Source organism: Bos taurus, chromosome 5 (genome assembly GCF_002263795.3).
Source record: "Bos taurus isolate L1 Dominette 01449 registration number 42190680 breed Hereford chromosome 5, ARS-UCD2.0, whole genome shotgun sequence".
In the NCBI taxonomy this organism is placed as follows: domain Eukaryota; kingdom Metazoa; phylum Chordata; class Mammalia; order Artiodactyla; family Bovidae; genus Bos; species Bos taurus.
In genome coordinates, this window is record NC_037332.1 from 104,675,235 (window position 1) to 104,697,132 (window position 21,898).

At 49.9% G+C, this 21,898-nt stretch overlaps 1 protein-coding gene across 1 annotated transcript in view; it reads left to right on the forward strand.

The window, feature by feature from the left end:
• Positions 1-21,030, forward strand: part of ANO2 (anoctamin 2) — a 341,658-nt gene extending 320,628 nt beyond the window's left edge. Inside the window, exons 21-25 of the mRNA XM_024992694.2 lie at positions 1,603-1,755; positions 2,158-2,210; positions 5,090-5,271; positions 18,000-18,105; positions 20,137-21,030. Of these exons, the coding sequence (XP_024848462.1) occupies positions 1,603-1,755; positions 2,158-2,210; positions 5,090-5,271; positions 18,000-18,105; positions 20,137-20,409 (767 nt within the window). The 3' untranslated portion in view covers positions 20,410-21,030. The remainder of the gene's footprint in view (positions 1-1,602; positions 1,756-2,157; positions 2,211-5,089; positions 5,272-17,999; positions 18,106-20,136) is intronic.
• The last annotated feature ends 868 nt before the right edge of the window (positions 21,031-21,898 follow it).

The window sequence follows — 21,898 nt, forward strand, 5'->3', positions numbered from 1 at the left end:
CATAACCAAGCCTGTTGGTCCATGTTTGGATCCAGCTGTTTTCACTCTGCAAAGGCAGAGTTAAGTTATATGACCAGACCATACAGAAATAGTTACTATCTGCTCAGCCATAAAAAACCATGAAATATTGCCATTGGCAGCACCATAGACGGACTTCGAGATGATCATACTAAGTGAAGTGAATCAGCCAGAGAAAGCAAATATTGTATCTCATATGTCAAATCTGAAAAATAATACAGGGATTCCCCTGGCAGTCCAGTGTGGTTAAAACTTCACCTTCCAATGCAGGTCGGGGGGAGGTTTGATCCCTGGTGGGGAAGCTAAACTCACATGCCTTGCAGCCAAAAAACCAAAACATAAAACAGAAGCAATATTGTAACAAATTCAGTAAAGATTTTTTTTTAATGGTCCACATCAAAAAACACTTAAATAAATGATACATATGAACTTGTTTACTAAACAGAAACAGACTCTAAGACATTGAAACTTATCAAAGGGGAGATTGTCAGGGGAGGGGTAAATTAGGAGTTTGGGATTAGCAGGTACAAACTGCTATATATAAAATAGATAACTAACAAGATCTTCTGTAGAGCACAGGGAACTCTATTCAAGACCTTGTGGTAACCTATAATGGAAAAGAGTCTTAAAAATTTATACACACACACACACACACACACGGAGAAGACAGTGGCACCCCACTCCAGTACTCTTGCCTGGAAAATCCCATGGATGGAGGAGCCTGGTGGGCTGCAGTCCACGGGGTCGCAGAGTTGGACACGACTGAGCGACTTCACTTCCACTTTTCACTTTCATGCATTGGAGAAGGAAATGGCAACCTACTCCAGTGTTCTTGCCTGGAGAATCCCAGGGATGGCGGAGCCTGGTGGGCTGCCGTCTATGGGGTCACACAGAGTCAGACACGACTGAAGTGACTTAGCAGCAGCAGCATATATACACAAACACATGTACATACATATGTATGGGCTTCCCTCGTAGCTCAGTTGGTAAAGAATCTGCCTGCAGTGCAGGAGACATGGGTTTGATTCCTGGGTCAGGAAGAACCTCTGGAGAAGGAAATGGCAATCCACTCCAATATTCTTGCCTGGAGAATCCCATGGACAGAGGAGCCTGGCGGGCTACAGTCCACGGGGTTGCAAGAGTCGGACACGACTGAGCTACTAAACTGCCACCACCATATATGTGTATGTGAATGCTTGTGCTATATACCTGACACAATATTGTAAATCAACTAAAGTTCCATTAAAAAAAAAAAATTGACTATCTAGACCTTTGCTGAAGAAGTTTGTTAACCTCTGAGTTCAATGAGCAGAACTAGTGACTGGACATACAAGGTGATGGAAAGGAAGGGGTTGAGACTTTTCCTTTTCTCATGTCTTCTCACCTAAACAGAGCTTTGCACCCCAGTGATAGCACTGACCCCTAGGCCTGCAGGTGCTGAGAGAGACACCCCCGCTGTGGGGCAGGTCAAACAGGGAGTCTGAGCCCGAGGAGGACAAGAGAGCCGGGTCAGAAGAGACAGGGCCAGGGCTGCCGGGCACAGCCCACCTAAGCCGCTGCCTGTCGTGCCCTGCTCTCTCCTAGTCATCCAGTTTGGCTTTGTCACCCTCTTCGTGGCCTCCTTTCCTCTGGCACCTGTGTTTGCCCTCCTCAACAACGTCATTGAGGTGCGCCTGGACGCGAAGAAGTTCGTTACGGAGCTGAGACGGCCAGACGCTGTGAGGACCAAGGACATCGGTATGTCTCCTGCCCGGAGGCCGGGCCGCTCCTCCCCATCCCCTCCCTCCGACCCTCCCCCTGTCTCCCAGGCCGCCTCCCTCCCACTGTGTCAGGCATCCAGGATCCTGGGGCAGCTCTTGCTCCATCAGCCCCTCTGAGCCCCCTCACCCTCTTCTTCTCAGGTGCTGGGAGGTCAGATGATTCACACACACACACACACACACACACACACACACACACTGGCCCCCGGGTTTTGCAGACACGGCTGCCCCTAAGCCTTTCCAGACAAGCCCATCTCTGGGGGCCCCGGCAGAGCTCCACTGGTAACTTGCCTGCAAAGCGTCACTCTGGCTGCAGCCTTGTCATCACTGGGCTGGGGGCGGGAGGGAGCCAGACGCCCTTCTCTTTCTGTCTTAACAGGGATCTGGTTTGATATCCTCTCTGGCATCGGCAAATTCTCTGTTATCATCAATGTAAGTGCTTGTGTTCCTGACACCTTTTCTCTGTGGGAAGGGCTTTCCAGGGGAGCTGAGGTCTTCAGGGCAGGAAACCAGTTCTGTTGCCTCCCAGCTTCTTCCATTTGGAGCTCTAATTAATACAGTTGTTGTTGTTCTTATTGTTTAGTCGCTAAGTCGTGTCTGACTCTTTGTGACTCCGTGGACTGTAGCCCGCTAGGCTCCTCTGTTCACGGTATTTCCCAGGCAAGAATACTTAAGTGGGTTGCCATTTAGCCTCTCCAGTTAATAGCGAGTACACGCCTTCTTACACATCAGGCTGTGGCCAGAGCTCTGCAGCTTTGTCGTTCATTTTGCTAAGAGAAAGAAAGGTAATTACCCACCAGAATGCGTACCTTGGCCTTAAGAATCCAGATCAGATCTTTCTTCAGAGCCAAGAATCATGAGGAAAGAATTCCCCATATCTATCCATCTCTCCCCTTTCTTTTTCTACTCCGGAGCTGAACAATACCTGGAGCATCGCCCAGGCTGCAGTTCCTAATTGCCGTTCCTCTGAGTTGTCAGTATGAAGTCTTAATTATCCCTGTGGACTCCAGCACTGCTTGCTTAAGATAGGACATGGAAGAAGAGGGGTCCTGCCTGCTCCGACCTCCTTAACTGCCTTGCCAGACGTGTCCAGGTTTCAGAGGAAATCCTGCTGGACCCAAGCCAACAAACAGCTCCTTTGGCGTCTGCATTCCTTACAGACGGTGGCCAGGCAGGGTCACCACTTCCATCTCCTGAGACCAGATCAGTCAGCTCAGCACACAGCAAGAAAGTCATGGCCCCTGTTCCCTGGGGAGAGAAGCACTGACTCTGCCCGGGCTCCCCACTCAGAACACATAAAGTGACATGAGGTGTGCAGACAGGCAGAGAGGATCAGCCCGTCACACGTGGGATGTTTGATGTAGGAAGTGCAGGTCTCAAGGCTGAGAAATCAGGTGCCATTTGGAAAATAGATCAATAGCTGCTTTGGAGTTGAAGCTTCTAGAAAAGAAGTAATTGCGAGTGCTAATGGCTTCCCAGGTGGCTCACTGGTAAAGAACCTGCTTGCTAAGGCAGGAGATGCAGGAGATGCAGGTTCGACCCCTGGGTTGGAAAGATCCCCTGGACAAGGGCATGGCAACCCACTCCAGTATTCTTGCCTGGAGAATTCCATGGACAGAGGAGCCTTGTGGGCTACAGTCCACGGGGTCGCAAAGAGTCGGACGCGACTGAGCACACGTGCTTCTGGGAAAAGCCTCGAGTACCAAGCACTTTTCAGCTAGACAACAAAATTGTAGAAGCTTTACTTCCCTGCCCTTACTTCTTATTTGTTAAAAAATGGGGGCGGGTGAGAGTCTCACCAAATCATGTCATTCTAGAAATTAAAAGAGATGATGAGGGTATGCCTGGTCCACACTCTGTAAATGCGGCTGTGATTATTAGAAGTACGTTTCTCACTGTTACATATGGCTGTGGCCCCGCACACTCACATATACATTTAGAAAACAATGCCTAAACTGCCTTTTTTGAAAGAGCTTTAATTGTTGGTGCCGGGGACAGTATAAACACCCGCCAAAAAGATTTAAGATTTTCTTTGCAGAAAGTCCTCCTGCATGTAAACAGGCAATCATTCATCTGTCGTTTGGCTTGCTCCGCAGACTTTTATAGAGGACTTGGATACACCCGGGGCGAGGTCGGGTGTGTGTGTTTCATCCAGCAAGACCTACTCCTCTCCCTCGGTGTCTTACTTTTTCTAAGCAAAACGGGTGAGAGTGGCTTCCATCATGTGACAGGATAAAAGCCGCTGAGAGACAGTGGTGAAGTAGGCTCCCTGTGGAACCATAGCCGCAGTGTGCCTGGTTTTCTGGTGTCACTCAGGGGCAAGTGTACCATTGGATGTCCTTGCCCATCACATTTAAGTGGCCCTCTGGACTTCCCTGGTGGTGCTAGTGCTAAAGAACCCGCCTGCCAATGCAGGGGAGATATAAGAGACGCACTTTTGATCCCTGGCTTGGGAAGGAGGAGGAGGGCATGGCAACCCACTCCAGTATTCTTGCCTGTAGAATCCCATGGACAGAGGAGCCTGGTGGGCTACAGTCCATAGGGTCGCAAAGAGACATGACTGAAGCGACTTAGCGTGCACACACGCATTACTATTGACAATTTTCTCAGAAAGTCTTCCGTTCCTTTTTTTAAAAAAATAGTTTTATTGATTTATTTATTTTCAAGTGTGCTGGGTCTTTGGTTCTGCGTGGGCTTTTCTGTAGTTGCAGCAAGTGCTGGCTACTCTCTAGTTTTGGTGCACGGGCTTCTCATTGCAGTGACTTCTCTTGTCGCAGAGCACGGGCTCCAGGGCACTCAGGCTTCAGTAGCTCTCAATGTGGGCTCGTAGTTTCAGCTCCCGGGCCCTATAGCCCGGGCTCAGTAGCTGCGGCGCACGGACCTAGTTGCTCTGCTACATGTGGGATCTTCTTGGACCAGGAATTGAACCCATGTCTCCTGCACTGGCAGGCAGATTCCACTGAACCACCAGGAAAACCCCATCCACTCCTCTTTGGTGTGGCCAATGCCAGCATCAAGTCAAATATCTCGAGATGTTTATGCCCTCCCTCTCCAAATGGTCCCAACTGGCTGCGCATTCTTTTCTTCAGTGGCCGTAATTCACTCTCTTGACAGCCGTGGTTTCCTTCCATGTGTCAAAGATGGAAAAGCCAGGCAGGTCAGCAACATGAGCTCAGGATGAGGATTCTATTAGAGCAGCACCTCTGGATGGGGAGCCCAGGAGGGGGGCCATCTCTTAGCCAGATGGACCTGTGCCACCTGGATGGCGTCCGACCTGACCATTCCTCAGGTGCTTGTGGTTCTACCCCCAGGCTTTTGTCATCGCTGTCACCTCCGACTTCATCCCCCGCCTGGTGTATCAGTACTCCTACAGTCACAATGGGACTCTACACGGCTTTGTCAACCACACCCTCTCCTTTTTCAACGTCAGCCAGCTGAAGGAGGGAACGCAGCCCGAGAACTCCCAGTTTGAGCAGGAGGTTCAGTTCTGCAGGTAAGGTGATTGGGAGCAGGAGGGCGGTGGAGGACTGGAAGCAGCAAGTCCAAGTAACTCTCCAGATGACCTAGAATTGTATCATTCTCCTTCTCCTTAGCCTCGGTCTCCTACCCCCAAGCCCCAGATCCCAAAATATCAATTTCAATGAATCAACCAATATTTTTTTAACTGGAAGGTTTCAACACTTTATTTTTTTAACTTTTAATTTTGTTTTGGGGTATAGATGATTAACAGTGCCTTGATAGTTTCAGATGGACGGCAGAGAGACTCAGCCATACATATACACATATCCATTCTCCCCAAACTCTTTTCCCATCCAGGCTGCCACATAACATTGAGCAGAGTTCTTTGTGCTATACTGTAGGTCCTTGCTGGTGATCCGTTTTAAATATAACAGTGTGTCCATGTCCATCCCAAACTCCCTGACTATTCCTTCCCTCTATCCTTCCCCCTGGGAACCATAAGCTTGTTCTCTAAATGAATCAACCAACATTTATTGAGTGCCTTTTGCTAGACATTTTGGAGCAGACAAAAAGGTATATAGGTTCATTCTCACCATCAAGGGAAGGTCTGGTTGGGAAGAAAACAGAACTCTCTGGGACATTGCACATTGTTCAGTGATTATATCTAGTACAGATCATGAGCTTTATGGGTGTTTGGAGCAGGGGGAGAATGGTGGAGGCTGGAATGGAAAGGGTAGGCTTCTTGGAGGAGCCGTGAAGAGTTGTCGGGCAAAAAACATATCATAGTATGGAGTCAGCACGAGCCAGGTCATGGGGGTTGGGATGAACCTGGGGTATTTGATAAATGCTTAGGGGCTAGCTGGTAGAGTCTGCGAGGAGAGTGTTTGGGAGATAAACATAGGGAATAATAAAGAAAATAGAATATATAGAGCAACTCCATGGGTAGTATAAGCCAAAGTGTTGTTGGACTTGAATAGGTAGGATGAAGTAGATACTGAGAAACCTTGAAATCTTATAGGAATTTTAATGTGACACAGTAGGAAGTTATGGACTTTTATAGGGCCAGGTAGTCAGAGGATAAAGTGTAGGTTTCGGAAAATTAATTTGGTCTCAGAGTGGAAGATGGGTTAGAATTGAAGGAACTCAAGGAGAGTGGCTGAGGTGCTGCACCATTCAGACATGAGCCATGGAAGGCCTGGGACAGAAATGTGGAAGAAATTCGGAGTTGGGGAGAAGATGAGCTACTTAATGCCATACCTTACAAAGCTGGGGACCAGAGGCCTGAGAGAGAGCCTGAGTTAGGATGATCCTGAAGTTTGGGCTGACGTCAGAAGACTGGGAAATTGTGGGTCCGTTGACAGGGATGGGGAAGATGCTAAGAGAATCTGATTTTACCATCCATGTGATGAATTTGGTCCCAGTCATGTTGCATGTAAAACAATGGTAAGAAATCTAAGGGGGGAATTTCCATCTAACTCCTGGAGAGAGTAGCTGGAATTCCCAAGAGGACCAGGTTAGAGTCATGATTGTAGTCTGTCAGCACAGGGATCACTGAAGCTGAGAAACAGAGAACTCTCCACTATTTACCTGAGAAGGGCAAAGAAGGAGAAAAAGGAAGCAGAGGGGGAATAAATTCTCTAACCCTTTTGTACCTTGGTTAAGTGATGGCCCCTGGAGGACTCGATCCAAGATCATACCTCTTGTATTTAAACAAATAGAACACGGGGACTTCCCTGGTAGTCCAGTGGTTAAGAATCCACCTGCCAGTGTGGGGGACACAGGTTGGATCTCTGGTTTAGGAACTAAGATCCCACATGCCACAGGGCATCTAAGCCACAACTGCTGAGCCTGTGCTCTAAAGCGCGTGAGCCACAACCACAGCTACTGAGCCCACACTCCCTAGAGCGTGCTTGGCAACCAGAGGAGCCAAGATCTGTGATCCTAGAAAAGTCTTCAGCTTTCTAAGAGGTTTCCAGTGACAGATCCTGAAGCAAGACTGACATTTGTTCAAGAATGCAAGCCTCAACCCCTGCTCGCAGCCACGAACAGCACAAGTGTGACTTGTTGCCTGGGGAAGCCAAGGCTAACACTGTTCCTTTGGTTGGTCTAGAAGCACATATAGACCTTCTAGAAGTTGGTCTGGAAGGTCTATCCATAGGGACCTTGCCCTTGATGATCAGATCTTCCAGTGACCCTCTGAATATATTTTCCAATGGATTGAACTGGCTTAAACACAAAGGGACTTAACTGCATCTGTATTGAAAGTTGAGGGTAGTTCTAGTTGAGTAGACTTGATTCAATCTGCCCAAACCAAATCTTGCTCCATCTTCCAACTCTACTGTAGTCAATGGTGACTGTAGTTTCAAAACTACAGACCAGTATTATACTGGGTCCAAATCCAGTGGGAAACAAGCCTTCCGCCTCTTTCCCAACCATATCAGCAAAAGTCTTGCTGCAGCTCATTGGTTGGGATCAGCCATGCTTCCTACCCAGAACCAATCACTGCAGCCAGAAGAATGTGATGCTTTCCATGGTCTTTGGCACTGTGGGGCTTGGGAGTGGGAGGTGAAATGATCTCCATCTAAAGCACATGGTCTCAGAGTAGGGGGTCGTTCCCTCCTCCTCTGAGATCTGAAGTCACGATGAACAGATGCAGCTCAGCCAAAACAGTAGGTGCTCAGGAGACCAGGCGTTGTTGGGGGCCAGAGTGAGGTACTCCGCCCATGGCAAAGGTCATGAGGAAGGAGGCTCGACATACGCAAAGGCGGGATCGAGCCTCAGGAGTCCCCCTGGAAATCCTCGAGCGTCTACCCCCATAACCAGAGCCTGCCTACTTTACTACTTTGTGCTCTTACCTACATCTCTGACTTTACGGGGGGCTGTCCCCCACCACCTCTTTTGGAGAAGGAGTTAACTTAGAGCTCCAGTTTATAATAATTCCTGGGCATGATAAGAGTGTTTTAACCTACAAACTCCTCTGAAGGTTCTCTAGCCTGCCTGACAGGCTCCTCCGGCCACATGTGATTGCTCACAGCCTCCCAACCGTGAGAGGCACAAGATGCTTTAAACCCTCTAAAAACAGGTTCTTTAGAGAAGTTAGAAAACTATTAGTATAAGTATAATGGGCTAATTAGAAATTGTGTTGGTGAAGGGTTTTTCATTTGTTGAGCCAATGTTTGTTGCTAAGTCTCCATATCCCCTGCCCTTACACACATTAATGAATATATAGAAGAAATAAGTATTAACCTTTGATATTAATCACGTTAGACCTTAGGCTAAGTAAATTCTTTCCTTAGCTAAAACCCACTACACCCTCACCCTGTAGGAATGTAACTTTATTTGGGTGGCGTCTGTTTTGAGAATAATCAGCCCTGGAGAAATAAGTGTCCTGATTGACTGACCGCTGTCACAAGGAGAGGGTCGTAAATTGTCAGCAGGCCCCCCTGGCCAGAAGATGATGTAACACCCCTAAGACCTCTGTATACATTTGTGTGAAGCACCTGACTTTAATAAAAGTCAGGACTGCTGTCCCCACATGACTTTTGCATAACATCTCAGTGTATAAAAGTAGACCATGGAAAATAAAGAATTGGGATCAGTTTCTCGAAATACTGGTCTCCCCATGTCGCTCTCTCTCTCACTCTGGCTGAGTCTCCATCTGGAGCGCGGAACCCACCATGCTTACTAATTATGCCTGGGCTTCTAAGATCCGACCGGGGAGGCCTCAGTGTCTCCTCTCCTTCGGGAGAACGGAAGGACGCCTGCGGCCTACGTAAGTGGTGCAAACTTCTTGTCTTGAAGTTTTATTGGTCTCCCGCGTAAACCAAGCTACTCAGCCTCTTTTCTCCACTGAATTTTCCTACTGAGCTATCCTCATCCTATTATTCTTTATATCTTTGATAAAATATTTAAATAAATAGGTCGCCGACGCCGTCCCCGCTTCGAATACCCTGGATCAGCCGGGGCAGGACCCCGGCAAGGCGTTATTAGCACACCTGAATGGCACTGAGCTTTGCTGTGTCCAGTCAGATCACTGGACTTTCCAGGCAGCCATAAGCCCTGATAACTCTTCTCTCCAATGAAAGTAGAGGGGACCATGGCTCGTGTGTGGTCCATAGAGTGGTGGAATTAAAACTAGCTGTGTGTGTAGGAAGTGCATTCTATATTTCTGTCAAGAAAATGTACCTGCAGAAAATAGATCAAACTCAAAGAGTTTGGTTTGATCTTACTCCATACCAACCGGGATCATAGGATCATTGTGCACCTATTTTTTTATACTTTATTTGTTTTTGGCTGTGCTGGGTCTTCATTGCTGTGCATGGGTTTTCTCTAGTTGTGGGGAGTGGGTGCTACCTACTCTTCATTGTGGGGCATAGGCTGTAGGTACACAGACTTTGGTCACTGTGGCACGTGGGCTCAATGATGGTGGCACATGGGCTTAGTTGCCGAATAGCATGTGGGATCTTCCAGGACCAGGGCTCAAATCTGTGTCCCCTGCATTGGCAGGTGGATTCTTAACTACCAGACCACCAGGGAAGCCCTCATCGTGCACCTGTTTTTGAGCCTTTATGATAGGCTTGGCATCGGTCATATGATAGGGAATAAGACGGTGCCTCCCTCAAGAAGTCTAGATGAATGAGATGAGTAAGCAATGAGAATCAAGCTTCTGTGATTGCAATTGGGAGACTGCAGGACACTCTCCTATCCCTGAAGGAAGAGGCCATGCCCCTAACCTGGACCTCAGTGTCCAATGCAGGAGTGGCCAGAGGGAGAATCCTGTTGAATCTGCTCCCTCCCAGGAGGGACCAAGGCGGCCTGGGTGGTGAGCAGGGTGGGAGGAGCAGTGATGGGCAGGAAGGGATTATCACGTGGTGTGGGGGGGTCCAGGGAGGACAGGGTGTCCCATGCAGAGGGGCTGGATTGTGCTCAGTAGTCGGAGATGGAATAAGGGGGTTGAACTAGGAGAGAGAAACCAGGCAGGCACAGGAGGTGTGTGGACTCCTCTTACGGCAACTGGGAGCTGCGGCGGGGATCGAAGGGACTTCTCACCAGTGTCATCTCTGACTGCGCTGTGAAGAGCAGCAGGTTACATTGGAAGTGAGGGGCCACCCTGCTCTGAAGTGTAAAACAGATGCCTGGAGAGCGGGGTCAGCGTATCATCTAGACACACACCTTCCCAAACAGGTATACCATGTGGGTTGCCTTTTCTAGAAGAATGAGCAGTACTGATGGAGATCTGTACCCACCCCAGGTGGGTCCTGCTCACCGCATGCCATGGGGACCTGGCTGGCTTGCCAAGGTCTCTGGAAATTTAGGAAGTAAAGACATAAATTACTGATGTCCTTGTAAGCCAGGATTCGTCAGTGGCTGTCAGAAAGAGAAATGAAAAAATAAGAGGATGGAGAGAGGGCGAGATTGTGAGAAACACAGACACACAGACAACAGCAGGGCTAGCCCCAGAGCCAGCGTGTAGAGCTGCTTCCATGGTGGGAAATGAAATTTGCCCTGATTTTCTGGCAAATAGTGTTGGGAACTCAATGACCCTTCTTATTCTTAGTTTTTCATGACCTCCAGAGATAAATGTGGTCAAATAAAACTGAGGTCTCAGGCTCCAGCCCAGCCTTGCCAAGGATAGAGGTATCTTAAAAATAGCAGTAAAAGTTAAGACAAGTCTCTGACTGCCTGTTCAAGATGCGTTCCCAGCATTTTTGGAGCTATGTCTGCCTCAGCCATTTAACTGACCACGCAGGGCTGCTCAGTAAACAGCCCCATGACGTCAGCCTGTTGCACGCTTAGTGGCCATTTAACAGGGTCGAGGTGCCCCTGTGTCCTATAGGCTGGATGGTGGCTCAGGCTTCTGGCTCAGCGGGAGGAGAACAGAGAGGTCAGCAGGGCAGGGACTGGGGTCTCAGAGCTCAAGGAACCCACCTGGGCTTGGCTAACCCACTGGGTCTGTTTGGAGATGCTAAGTATCCCGAAACAGGATCCTTGGGTGGTGCCTGTGGGCTTGTCTGTAGGATTCAAGTTCTCTCCTGTCCCAGGGTCCTGCGAGTTCCTTCTGGGGCCTGCCTGCATCTCCTCTGCTCCTGGCCGAGACCAGAGGGAAAGCCAGCTTTCTGGGTACCTCTGCTTATCTGTATCAGCCACTAGATCAACTCGGGCCTGGTTAGTTCCTAGTGGGCCAGGCTTTTTTCCCTTATTGAAGGGAAAATTTCAAAAGACATTTGTAAGCAGCTCGGGTGGTATGAAAATATTATGTGCCATCTTGTTCAGCATTAAGACATTACTTTCCACTGGACTGGGACTATTAAATTTTATTTTTACATACCACTGTTTGGGGTTGAGAAATGCATTTACTACTGATTATAATGAGTAAAAGATCATTTTAGAAAGCTGTTTCACATATAAATGGAATCTAGAAAGATGGTACTGATGAAGCTATTTTGCAGGGCAGCAATGGAGATGCAGACATGGAGGACAGACTTACGGGTGAGGGCAGTGGGAGGAAGGAGAGGGTGAGATGAATGGAGAGAGCAGTGTGAAACATATACACTATGATATGGAAATTGATAGCCAATGGGAATTGACTGTGTGACTCAGAGAACTCAAACCAGGGCTCTGTAACAACCTAGAGAGGTGGGATAGGGTGGGAGGTGGGAGGGAGGTCCAAGAGGGAGGGGACATAGGTATACCTATGGCTGATTCACGTAGATGTATGGCAGATATCAAGCCAATATTGTAAAGCAGTTAGCCTTCCATTAAAACAAATAATTTTAAAAAAAAGCCATTTCCAGGACGTCCCTGGTGGTCCAATGGTTAAGACTCAGCACTTGCGCTGCAGGGGGAATGGTGTCCATCCCTGGTCAGGAAGCTAAGAGCCCGCATGTTACAGGGAGTGCCCGCCCCCGAGAAAAAAGCCATTTCTGAATGTCGAGGACCAACCCCTTGGTTTATTACGTCAGCAGCTGCAGTGATTCTGTATTATGATGACCTGTGGCAGGTGTCACTGTCAAGGTCATCCTGCAAGTGAGCATGGGAGGGGGCATCTGAGCCAGGAGCCTCTCCTCCCTGCCTGCACCTCAGTTTCCTCATCTGTAAGAGTGGGGACTTGGAATAAATCACCTCCAAACCTTCTTTTCTACTTCGTGCAAAAACATCAATAGTGAGTGACACGTGTAATATATGAATTTGTTCCTGTGGAAGTTTTAAACATTACAGGCAACCTCTCCAACTCGGTCCTGCGTCCACACAGCCCTGCCCAGCTCTGGGCATCTTTCCAACTGTAGTAGCCCTGGTGGCATGTTTGCGCGACCCTTTCTCAGTCATTTTCCCATGTAGTAACATAAAAATGAATTTATAGAACTTTTAAAGACACTTCACAGGTTCTCTTTCTAATAATGAACTATATTTTGAGTTAATAGGAACCTTATTTCTTTAGGTCATGTATACATTCAATGTGATTATTTCACAGTGTTCAAACAATCTAGGTAAAATACGAATGCATTTTTATTTTTATTTATTTTTGTTTTGAATGCATTTTTAAAGTTAAGAGTTGGTGTTGATTTTTGTACCTCTTTTACTTAACGGATGTGAGTTTGCTTCACTTAACCCTGTGATTTGGCTCCTGGGAGCTCAGTGTGAAAATATATTTGGGTCACTGAATATTGCCATTAATTGGATCTTTTTAGAGAATATTTTCCTTATTTTTGGCCATGCTGGGTCTTCACCGGTTTGTGCAGGCTCTCTAGTTGCCGTGAGCGTGGGCTTCTCTCTGGTTGTGGTGTGCAGGCTTCTCGCTGCAGAGGCTTCTCTTGTTGTGGAGCACAGGCCCTGGGGTATGTGGGCTTCAGTGGTTGTGGCACGTGGGCTCAGTGATCGAAGCTCCTGGCTCTAGAGCACAGGCTCAGTATTGTGGTGCATGGGCTCAGTTGCCCCGCAGCATGTGGAATCTTCCTGGTCCAGGGATCGAAGCTGTGTCCCCTGCATTGGCAGGCGGATTCTTAACCACTGGACTCCCTAGGAAGTCGTGCATCCTTCTTTTGCAATTAAGAACTTTTTTGTTCTAAAAGTCATTCTTTACAGATGTATGTGCGTATATATGTATATGTATATGTACATGTAAAGGGAAAGACTCTTTTCTCAGCCCCCACCCCAGTCATTCTCTCCCAGAAGAAACTGTTGTGCCCACTTCTGCCTCCAGAAGTCACGCTTACACGAGCCATCTCATTTACTGCTCACTGTGTTTTCCTTCGACATTCAGTGTAAATACACACACACACACACACACACACACACGTGTACTCACGTTCCTTTGTTCATGGCGGGTCGAGAAGGCTGTCCCGTGCACACCTTCTACGTACCCAGCCCAGTGATGCACATTTTGTTGGCTCTGTGAAGTTAGAATGATGAGGTTCGGAAACATGGAATAACTTTCTCAGGTTCTTACAAATAGTAAGGGGCCCAGCCGCTCCAGTCCAGTTTTAGACACTCTAGTTGTTTCATTGTTGGAAGACTCTCCTTATTACAAGACTCCAGGGAACTCTCAAAGTCGATGGTAAGGCTCAAAGAAAATAAAGGAAGACTGAACGGACAAGGGTGAGATCTGGGAACTGTTCCTAAAATTATAACCCCGAGCTTCAGCCCCGGCCAGCAGATGCAGGAAGTGAGCACATGTGGGGTTCTCCCAGTGCTGGGCCACCCAGTGGGACTTTGGGAGACCCAGAGCTCTCAAAACCGGGGGAAAGGGGATGGCTTTGGGAAGCATTTGAGCTGATGGGAATGGAACAGAAGCTCTCCTGCCCATCAGCCTGACGCTGGCCTGCTTCGTGCCTTCACCTGGACTGAGAACCTGAGAGAAGCTGCCTGCAGTTGGGCATCAGCTCTATTTGGTTCATCTCAGGATCATGGGACACTCAGGGCATCTGAGCCATGCTCAGAAAGCCATGCTCCTGGAAGGCCAGGAGGAACTGGGGGCAGGGGTGTACCTGCTCCGTCCTCTTTTAACAGAAGAGGTGTACTTCTTAAGTCACCTTCAGTTGAAGGAGAAAGAACAGCTCCGATGTATTGGGTCCTCTGACATGTCTGGCAGTGTGCTGAGTGGTCCTCGTTACAGCTTTGTGAGATGGAACGCCCATGTTTCATGGACGAGGACCCCAGCCATCAGGTCATTAGGTAACTTGCTAGAGGACAGAGAAGTGAAACAGTGGGGGTGGGATCAAGCCTTCGTCTGCTGACTCCCCAGCTTTTGCCAATGCCGTTCTCTGCACTGGGCTTGGAAGTGAAACAGACCACTGTCACTGGCTTGGCCACAATTAAGTTCAATGGCCACTCTGTCTTTTCTGGACACGTCTAGTCTTAAAACTAATGATCTCTGTCTTTAATTAGTGTCTTCTGATTACTCAGTGAAAACATTTGATACACTTGAATTCTTAGGGTGAATTTTTTTTTAATTCTGAAATCTGAGCTTTTGTTGTTGTTGTTCAGTCGCTAAATCGTGTCTGACTCTTTGTGACCCCATGGACTGCAGCACTCCAGGCTTCGCTGTTCTTCACCATCTCCCAGAGTTTGCTCAAACTCATGTCCATTGAGTCGGTGATGCCATCCAACCATCTCATCCTCTACTACCCTCTTCTCCTCTTGCCCTCAATCTTTCCCAGCATCAGGGTCTTTTCCAGTGAATCGGCTCTTCACATCATGTGGCCAAAGTATTGGTTTCAGCTTCAGCATCAGTCCTTCTAATGAATATTCAGGATTGATTTCCTTTAAGATTGACTGATTTGATCTCCTTGCAGTCCAAGGGACTCTCAAGAGTCTTCTCCAGCACCCACTTGACTTCTTAGGGTGAATTATTTTTAAATTATGAAATCTGAACTTATACTGGAATGTAAATGAGCAATCATTTACCTGGTGGCAGAGGCTTACTGGAATCAGTGTTCTTCAAACTGTGAATCATGGTTCATCAGTTGGGAAATGGCTTAGTGTATCATGAGCAGCATTTTAAAGACTAGGAAAGGAGAGGACAGCAGAGAATAAAAGAGTATCAGAGCATGGGATACAGCAAGGATGCATGTGTTCTGTGTGATTTTTATTTCTGTGATACATATGCATGTGTGCATGAATGTAAAATGCATTGCTTACTCCAGGTCACAGTTTTTATTTAAAGTTAGCTTTGGAAAGAGAAATGTGAACAGATGCACAAATCATTAAATTGCACACTGCTCTTTTCTGGGCAGTGCTGGCCCTGTAGTTCCTGACAAAGCACCCTTAGTCCACTGGCACAGCGGGACTGCGAGTCGAGCTTTCTGGACGGATCTCTGTGTTAATCTTTCCCCAGACCCTTGATGAGATGGATGTGCCTGCCAGATTCAAAACATGTTTTGGACACTCAGGGAGGGTAAAGTGACATTTCCAAACGCTGTGGTGAGTTAGTAGCAGAAGTGGGACCAGAATTAGATTATTTATGGATTCTTTGCAGACTGGAAAAAGAGAGGGGTGAGCGATGGCTGTCTTACTGAGGTCAGTGAGCAGCTGTTCCTTCATCGATGGAGCTAGAAAACAAGCGGAGTGACTTCGATTGCAGTGGCAGGATCAGACTGGACCTGGGGGGATCTTCCCCATGGTCAAAAGTCGGGGGGGCAGGGGTGTACAGCACCCCTCTTCCAGGGGTCTTGAGAAAAGCAAGACAGATTCCTGTCTGCCTGGGATTTGAGAGGCAGAGCAGGAGGGTAGGCAAGCCTGAGATTTTTTCCCCACTCAAGATGACCGTATTCCCTTGGCCACACCCTCGCCCTCTCCCACGAGTGGGCGTGGTCTGGAGCTGGTCTTGTTTCTGTCCTCAGCCACGGATGGTGAGGATGAACCCTGTGGTGCTTTGCTGGGCTGCAGTTAGCTTTGCTTCTCATCCGGATGTCAAACCAAGCCTGCAACAGCTGTGATCAGCTGTCGGAAGAGGGGAGCCGGGTGGGACGGGGCAGCTCCTGGCCTCTTGCCCAGCCCCAGTCAAACGTTCAGCCTCCACCTCTCCGTTTGCCTCTTTCTGGGGCTGAATCTCCCGCTATGACTTTTTCTGCCTTTTTGCCTGCATCTCTTTTCATCTTCCTTTTTTCCTCTTCTCCCCTCTTGGGAGGGGATCTTCTTGGGCCATATCTTCTTGGACTACTGAAAGCCCCCATGCTTCTGTGTGGATCTTTTAGAGCCGTGGGTTCATTCAGGACAGGGAAGGGTTCAGAGAGCACCCACAGCAGAGTCCCCCACCCCAAACCACAGCTGGAGGCCAGAAGCTTCCCGACAATGGAGGAAAGGCTGGATTCAGGCAGACTGGGATTCTCACCTTGAATCCACCCCTGGCTGGCTGAGTATTGAACTTCTCTGAGCCTCAGTTCCCTCCTGGGTTACACGGGGATACCCATGCCTGCCCACGGATCTTGTTCTCAAGTGAAGCAGCTTCAGAAAAGTTCCTTGTCGGGGGTGGACACGTTCAGTATATGCTTTTTTCCTTCTGGGTGCCCCCAACCCTCCCTGCCTTCCTCAGCGTCCCTGCACCCCCCTGGTGGCCTGATGCTACCCCATCTCATGCTTCAGCCCAGGGCTTGTTTTGCTTTCACTGAACATCGAAGATTTGTTGAATTCCATGGAGAAAACAGTTCCATGAAGGAGCATAAATCTTCTGTACCAGCTCTTGCCATTTTTCCAGGCTTAGAAAAAAAGTGATTCTGAGAAAATAAGCCATTTTTAACATGAGTCATCTCAGGATGGGAAGCGGGGGGAGGGGGGAAGGCAACAGCTCAGACAAGCCCTAGACCTCTCCATGGTCTGAGCGCGAGGCAGGCACTCACATTTTGTTTTTTCAAACTGTGGTGTGTGTGTGTGTGTGCGTGCAGTTCCTCAGCTGTGTTTGACTCTTTGCAACCCCATGGACTATAGCCCACCAGGCTCCTCTGTCCATGGAATTTTCCAGGCAAGAGTACTGGAGTGGGTTACCATTTCCTCCTCCAAGGGAGCTTCCCAGCTCAGCCATGGAACCTGTGTCTCTTGCATCTCCAGCATCGCAGGAAGATTCTTTACCGCTGAGTCACTGGTGAAGCCTTAAACAACATGGGCAGATGATCAAGACGGGCAGTTAAAAGAGGGGGCTACTGCCCAACTGTGACCGTTACCACTGCTCCCCCAAATCCACTCAGCCTTCAGCTTGGTCTGAATCAGCTCTCAAGAGATCTGCGTCTTCACTGAGTCCTGGGCCTCGGAGCACTCTGCGGGGTGTCTGGCGTCCCCCGCCGCTCTCAGAGCCCACAGGCTAGTGGACCCCAGGTGGATCCCCTGTCCTGAGTTCCTCTCATGATTCCTGGACCCCTCATGGCAACCCATTCCAGTATTCTTGCCTGGAAAATTCCGTGGACAGAAGAGCCCAATGAGCTGCAGTCCATGGGGTCACAAAAGAGTCAGACACGACTGAGCACACACAGAGACACGTGCATGCACGCGCACACACACACACACACACACAGGAAGGAGAATCCAAAGGAAACTTCTGGAGATGTTGGAGAGAGTGAGAAAGACACTTCTAGGCTGACATTGGCTCTTTTGGAGTTTGGACTTTTTTGGACGTTGTTGGTTGGGCCCTGAGTTCCTTACCTCTGCCTGCTACTCCCTAGGTCTAAGAGCCAAGGCCCTGCCTGCTGCTCTGACTTTTGAGGTGATAGCCAGAGAGGTACCTCCTTCCCTCTATCTCCTCCCAGTCTTCACATTGCCTTCCTTTCTGGACAGGTTTAAGGATTACCGGGAGCCGCCGTGGGCCCCAAACCCGTACGAGTTTTCCAAGCAGTACTGGGCCGTTCTGTCTGCACGTCTGGCTTTTGTCATAATCTTCCAGGTGAGTTGTTCAGCTAAGTTAGGGACAGCTGGTTAGGATCCAGGCTCAGGGATCCAGACAGCCCTGCCTCTGGTTTTCAGGGTGCTCTGTGACTCTTTGCTGGGTGAGGGCTTTCATGAACGCATGGATGCACAGAAGCAGAAAAGGGCACAGAATCAGGTTGCGAGGCAGACATGGAGTAACATGCAGGGTGGAGAAGGATTCCCACGTAAACCTCAGACTGAAAAGTGGGGAACAGCAGAGGGAGCAGAGTCTCAACCTGAAGGCAGACAGGCGGCCATCCCACCGCCCCCCGCCAGTCTCCACACTCAAGAAAAGGCTCCAGTTCTAACCCTTCCTTCCAGCTCCCACTGGCCCCCTCTTTGTGGTGTTGTTTGAGACCCCTGGTGGGAAAGGCCCCCAGAGCCCCATCAGGCACCCCTGCTGAATAGCAAACCCAAGCTGGCTATTCCTATCTCTAAGACTAGCTGGACCTACAGTTGTGTTGCCAAGATGAGGCCCCCACTCCCACTGCTGGCCTTGGAGCAGAGCTGGGGTACCAGCCCAGACCGCTTACCCATTGCCCCCACCCCAGGCTTTTGTATTCCCCAAAGGCGGGTCCCTGGAGGGCTCTGAGGTATCCTGACCTGGCCCTCATCCCAGGAAGTGGGGAAGATCCCCAGCTAGTCCTTCACCTGGAGAAGCATCATTCTTGCTCTGGGGGATTGCCGGGCAGGGGGGCGGCATGTGCTGAGATTCCTCACCTGTCCCCTGCTGCCCCCCGCCCTCAGGAGCCACCTTGCTTTACCACCGCGTGTCAGGTGTCGCTTCCACTCCACTGGGAGGACTTGGTTTAAGAGGCGAGTGTGGGACTTGACTCAGCAGCTCCAGATGCCCTGAGGTGCCCAGGGGCCCCTGGGAACAACCTTGGTTCCCAAGTCTCCCCTGGGCCTGTGGGTTCAAGGTCGAGCTGGGGCTGGCACATTTAGAGCCTGAAAGACAGAGGGCAGGGCTCTGGTGTCTCCTGCACTGTCACCGACCTCGGTTCTAAGGAGAGGGGGCACGTGAGCAGAAGATGGGCAGGTGGAGAAGGAGACCACAGCTGGAGGTTGGGGGGGTCGGTGGGAGGACTGGGAACCAGAGTACCCGGGGAGTGGCCCTGAACTGGGCTGTACGCCACAGCTGCCTGCAGGAAATAGTCACCCTCTTAAGTAGAAAATGCTCCCAGGAAGAGGGAGGGGGTCTCATCCTACCTCAGGGGAGGGGACGTAGCCCCCCGGGGGGAGAAAGGAGCAAGTTAGAGGTGTGTACACAACCTCAGAACCCATGAAGGCGGGCGGGAGGCAGGGTCCAGGCAGCGCTGTGACTGGAGATGCTGTGATGGTTGAACAGGGCCCACCTCCGATATGGGGGGCAGAGGGCCAGTTGGGAGGCAGACAGGGGCCGCTGGTCCAGGGAGAGACCCGGAGGGGCCTTCAGGCCTTATGGCCACTTCCTGAGAAGTTCAGGAGGGAGGGGTCATGTGTATGCCTATGGCCGATTCATGTTGATGTATGGCAGAGGCCTTCACAATATTGTAATTATCCTCCAATTAAAATGAATAAATAAAAATTTTTTTAAAGCTCTGGAACCGGAGGCCTGGAGGCAAAGCAAGACATGGGGGGTGGGAGGCAGACAGAGGAGGAGTGGAGGAGGCAAAGAAGGCATGGCTAAGAAGGGAAAGGCTACCCACTCCAGTATGCTGGCCTGGAGAATTCCATGGATGGTATAGTCCATGGGGTTGCAAAGAGTCGGACATGACTGAGCGACTTTTGCACACACGATGCTGTCAGGCCATGCATGGGAGGCAGACCCTGTCACTGCTCCACTTTCTCCTGGGGACCCTGAGGGACTGTGATGCTCGTTCGATGGCTGAGATCAGCCGAGGAGCCAGAGGAACCCAGAGCCCCCTACCCTCAGTTCTGGGTCTGTGTCATCACCCCCGCTCACCCACCCCGGGTGGGAACCCTCCAGCCGGGGCCTCTCTTCTCATCCTTCCCCTCACCCTCCCAGAACCTGGTGATGTTCCTGAGTGTCCTCGTGGACTGGATGATCCCTGACATCCCCACGGACATCAGCGAGCAGATCAAGAGGGAGAAGAGCCTGTTTGTGGACTTCTTCCTGAAAGAGGAGCACGAGAAACTCAAGCTGGCGGAGGAGCCGGCCCGGAGGAGCCAGAGCAGTGGCCACTGCAGCAAGAGGGGCCCAGCAGCCAGCCCGGCGCCCTCGGGCCGGAGCCAGCTGGGCAGCAGTGCATCCTCGGGGTCCCAGCACACCAGCGTGTGAGCCAGGGCGTGGGGGCAGCAGAGACCAGCACGGGCCTGTGCGCCCACACGGCGGGGTATCCGTCCTTCCACAGGGTCGTGAAGACAGAGATTCGAGAAAGGAGGCGGAGGATGTGTGCAGGAGGAAAGGGAATGATTCTGCTTCTCAGAAGCTTCGGCTTGGGTTTCTTTTAGGTCCTCTTGAGCTGTATCCCTTGGGGGGTTGGTACCCCCTTTTGCATCCATCAGTGAAAGCACTGGGTCCCTCCAGCCCAGGGTCCCAGGCACCTTGAGCCTGCCCCTGCTCTGCCCCCTCCCCAGGTCCCCTCCCCACATTTCGGTGGCCACAGGCCATGAGCAGCACAGTCCAGGCCTTGTTTCTACCCCATCATAAGTGATCTCACCTCCCTTCCCGGCATCACCCCGAGAAAACCCTCTGTGTCACCATCACAGCCTCAGTGGATGCAGCTGAAGCTCCCAGGCTGATGGCTGTGACCTCTGGACCCAACTGAGGAGCCAAGGTCCAGCCCTGGGCTTGTCTCCAGTCCATGTCCCGGGGATGCTTTGAGCTCAGTGCAACTAACCATCCTTTTCGGCAGGTTCAGGTTTAAAATAATAAACTGAGACATTCTTTATAAAGATGCATCGCCTTGTCTTCGTTTCTCTCTCGCTTACTCTGCACTGGTATTTATGGAGCCCCTACTGTGTGCAAGCATGGTTTTCAGACTAGCGATCCAGAAGAGGAGAAGAGACAGAATGCATGGAGCTACATTCTGGGAGAGACAGACAGTGAGCTGATGTATGTGCAGCATTTCAGACTTAATAAGAAACATGAAATAGAACAAGGGAGACAGGAAATAGGGAGGGAGGGCACGGAAGGAGGGGTTTGCCATTTTATGTATGAATTAATGACGAACCCACAAGGGTCCAGAGATGACATCTTGCACAGCTAACGCTACCGGGAGATTTTCAAGTGCAGTTGGAGGCAAAGGCCAACGTCACTTACCATGGCCTCTCACATACCTCCGCCCACCAGCTGCCCACAGCCAGTTGTGCTGTCCCTCCTTGGGGACCTGGCCCCAGTTCCCTGCAGGTCAGTGTGACAGTCACAGTGGGAGCTGTCAGGAAGGTCGCACCCTCCTGGCAGGTGTTGGTTACTTTGACAGGCTGAAGTTTTAGATTGGTTTTCCAGTCTTTGATTTGCACGCCCACCATCTTTTTTCAACATTTTATCTCCTTGTTGGAGTCCTCTGTACTTTAGGAACATGTTCTTCCCAGAATAATGTTACTCTCCCTGACACACACCCTTCCATCTGTGTATAGACTACAACATAGGAATCTAGCCACGTCTAAACTCTTACCTGAATCTATCATGGGTAATCTGGAAGGAAGATGAACTCCCCAGCCCTCTGTAACCTTCCTCTCTCGCATTTCCTGTGCCATTGAAGGCTGGACCTTTTCCTGCAGTGTGTTTTTTCTTGAACTTTTAATTTTACAGTGGAGTATAGCCG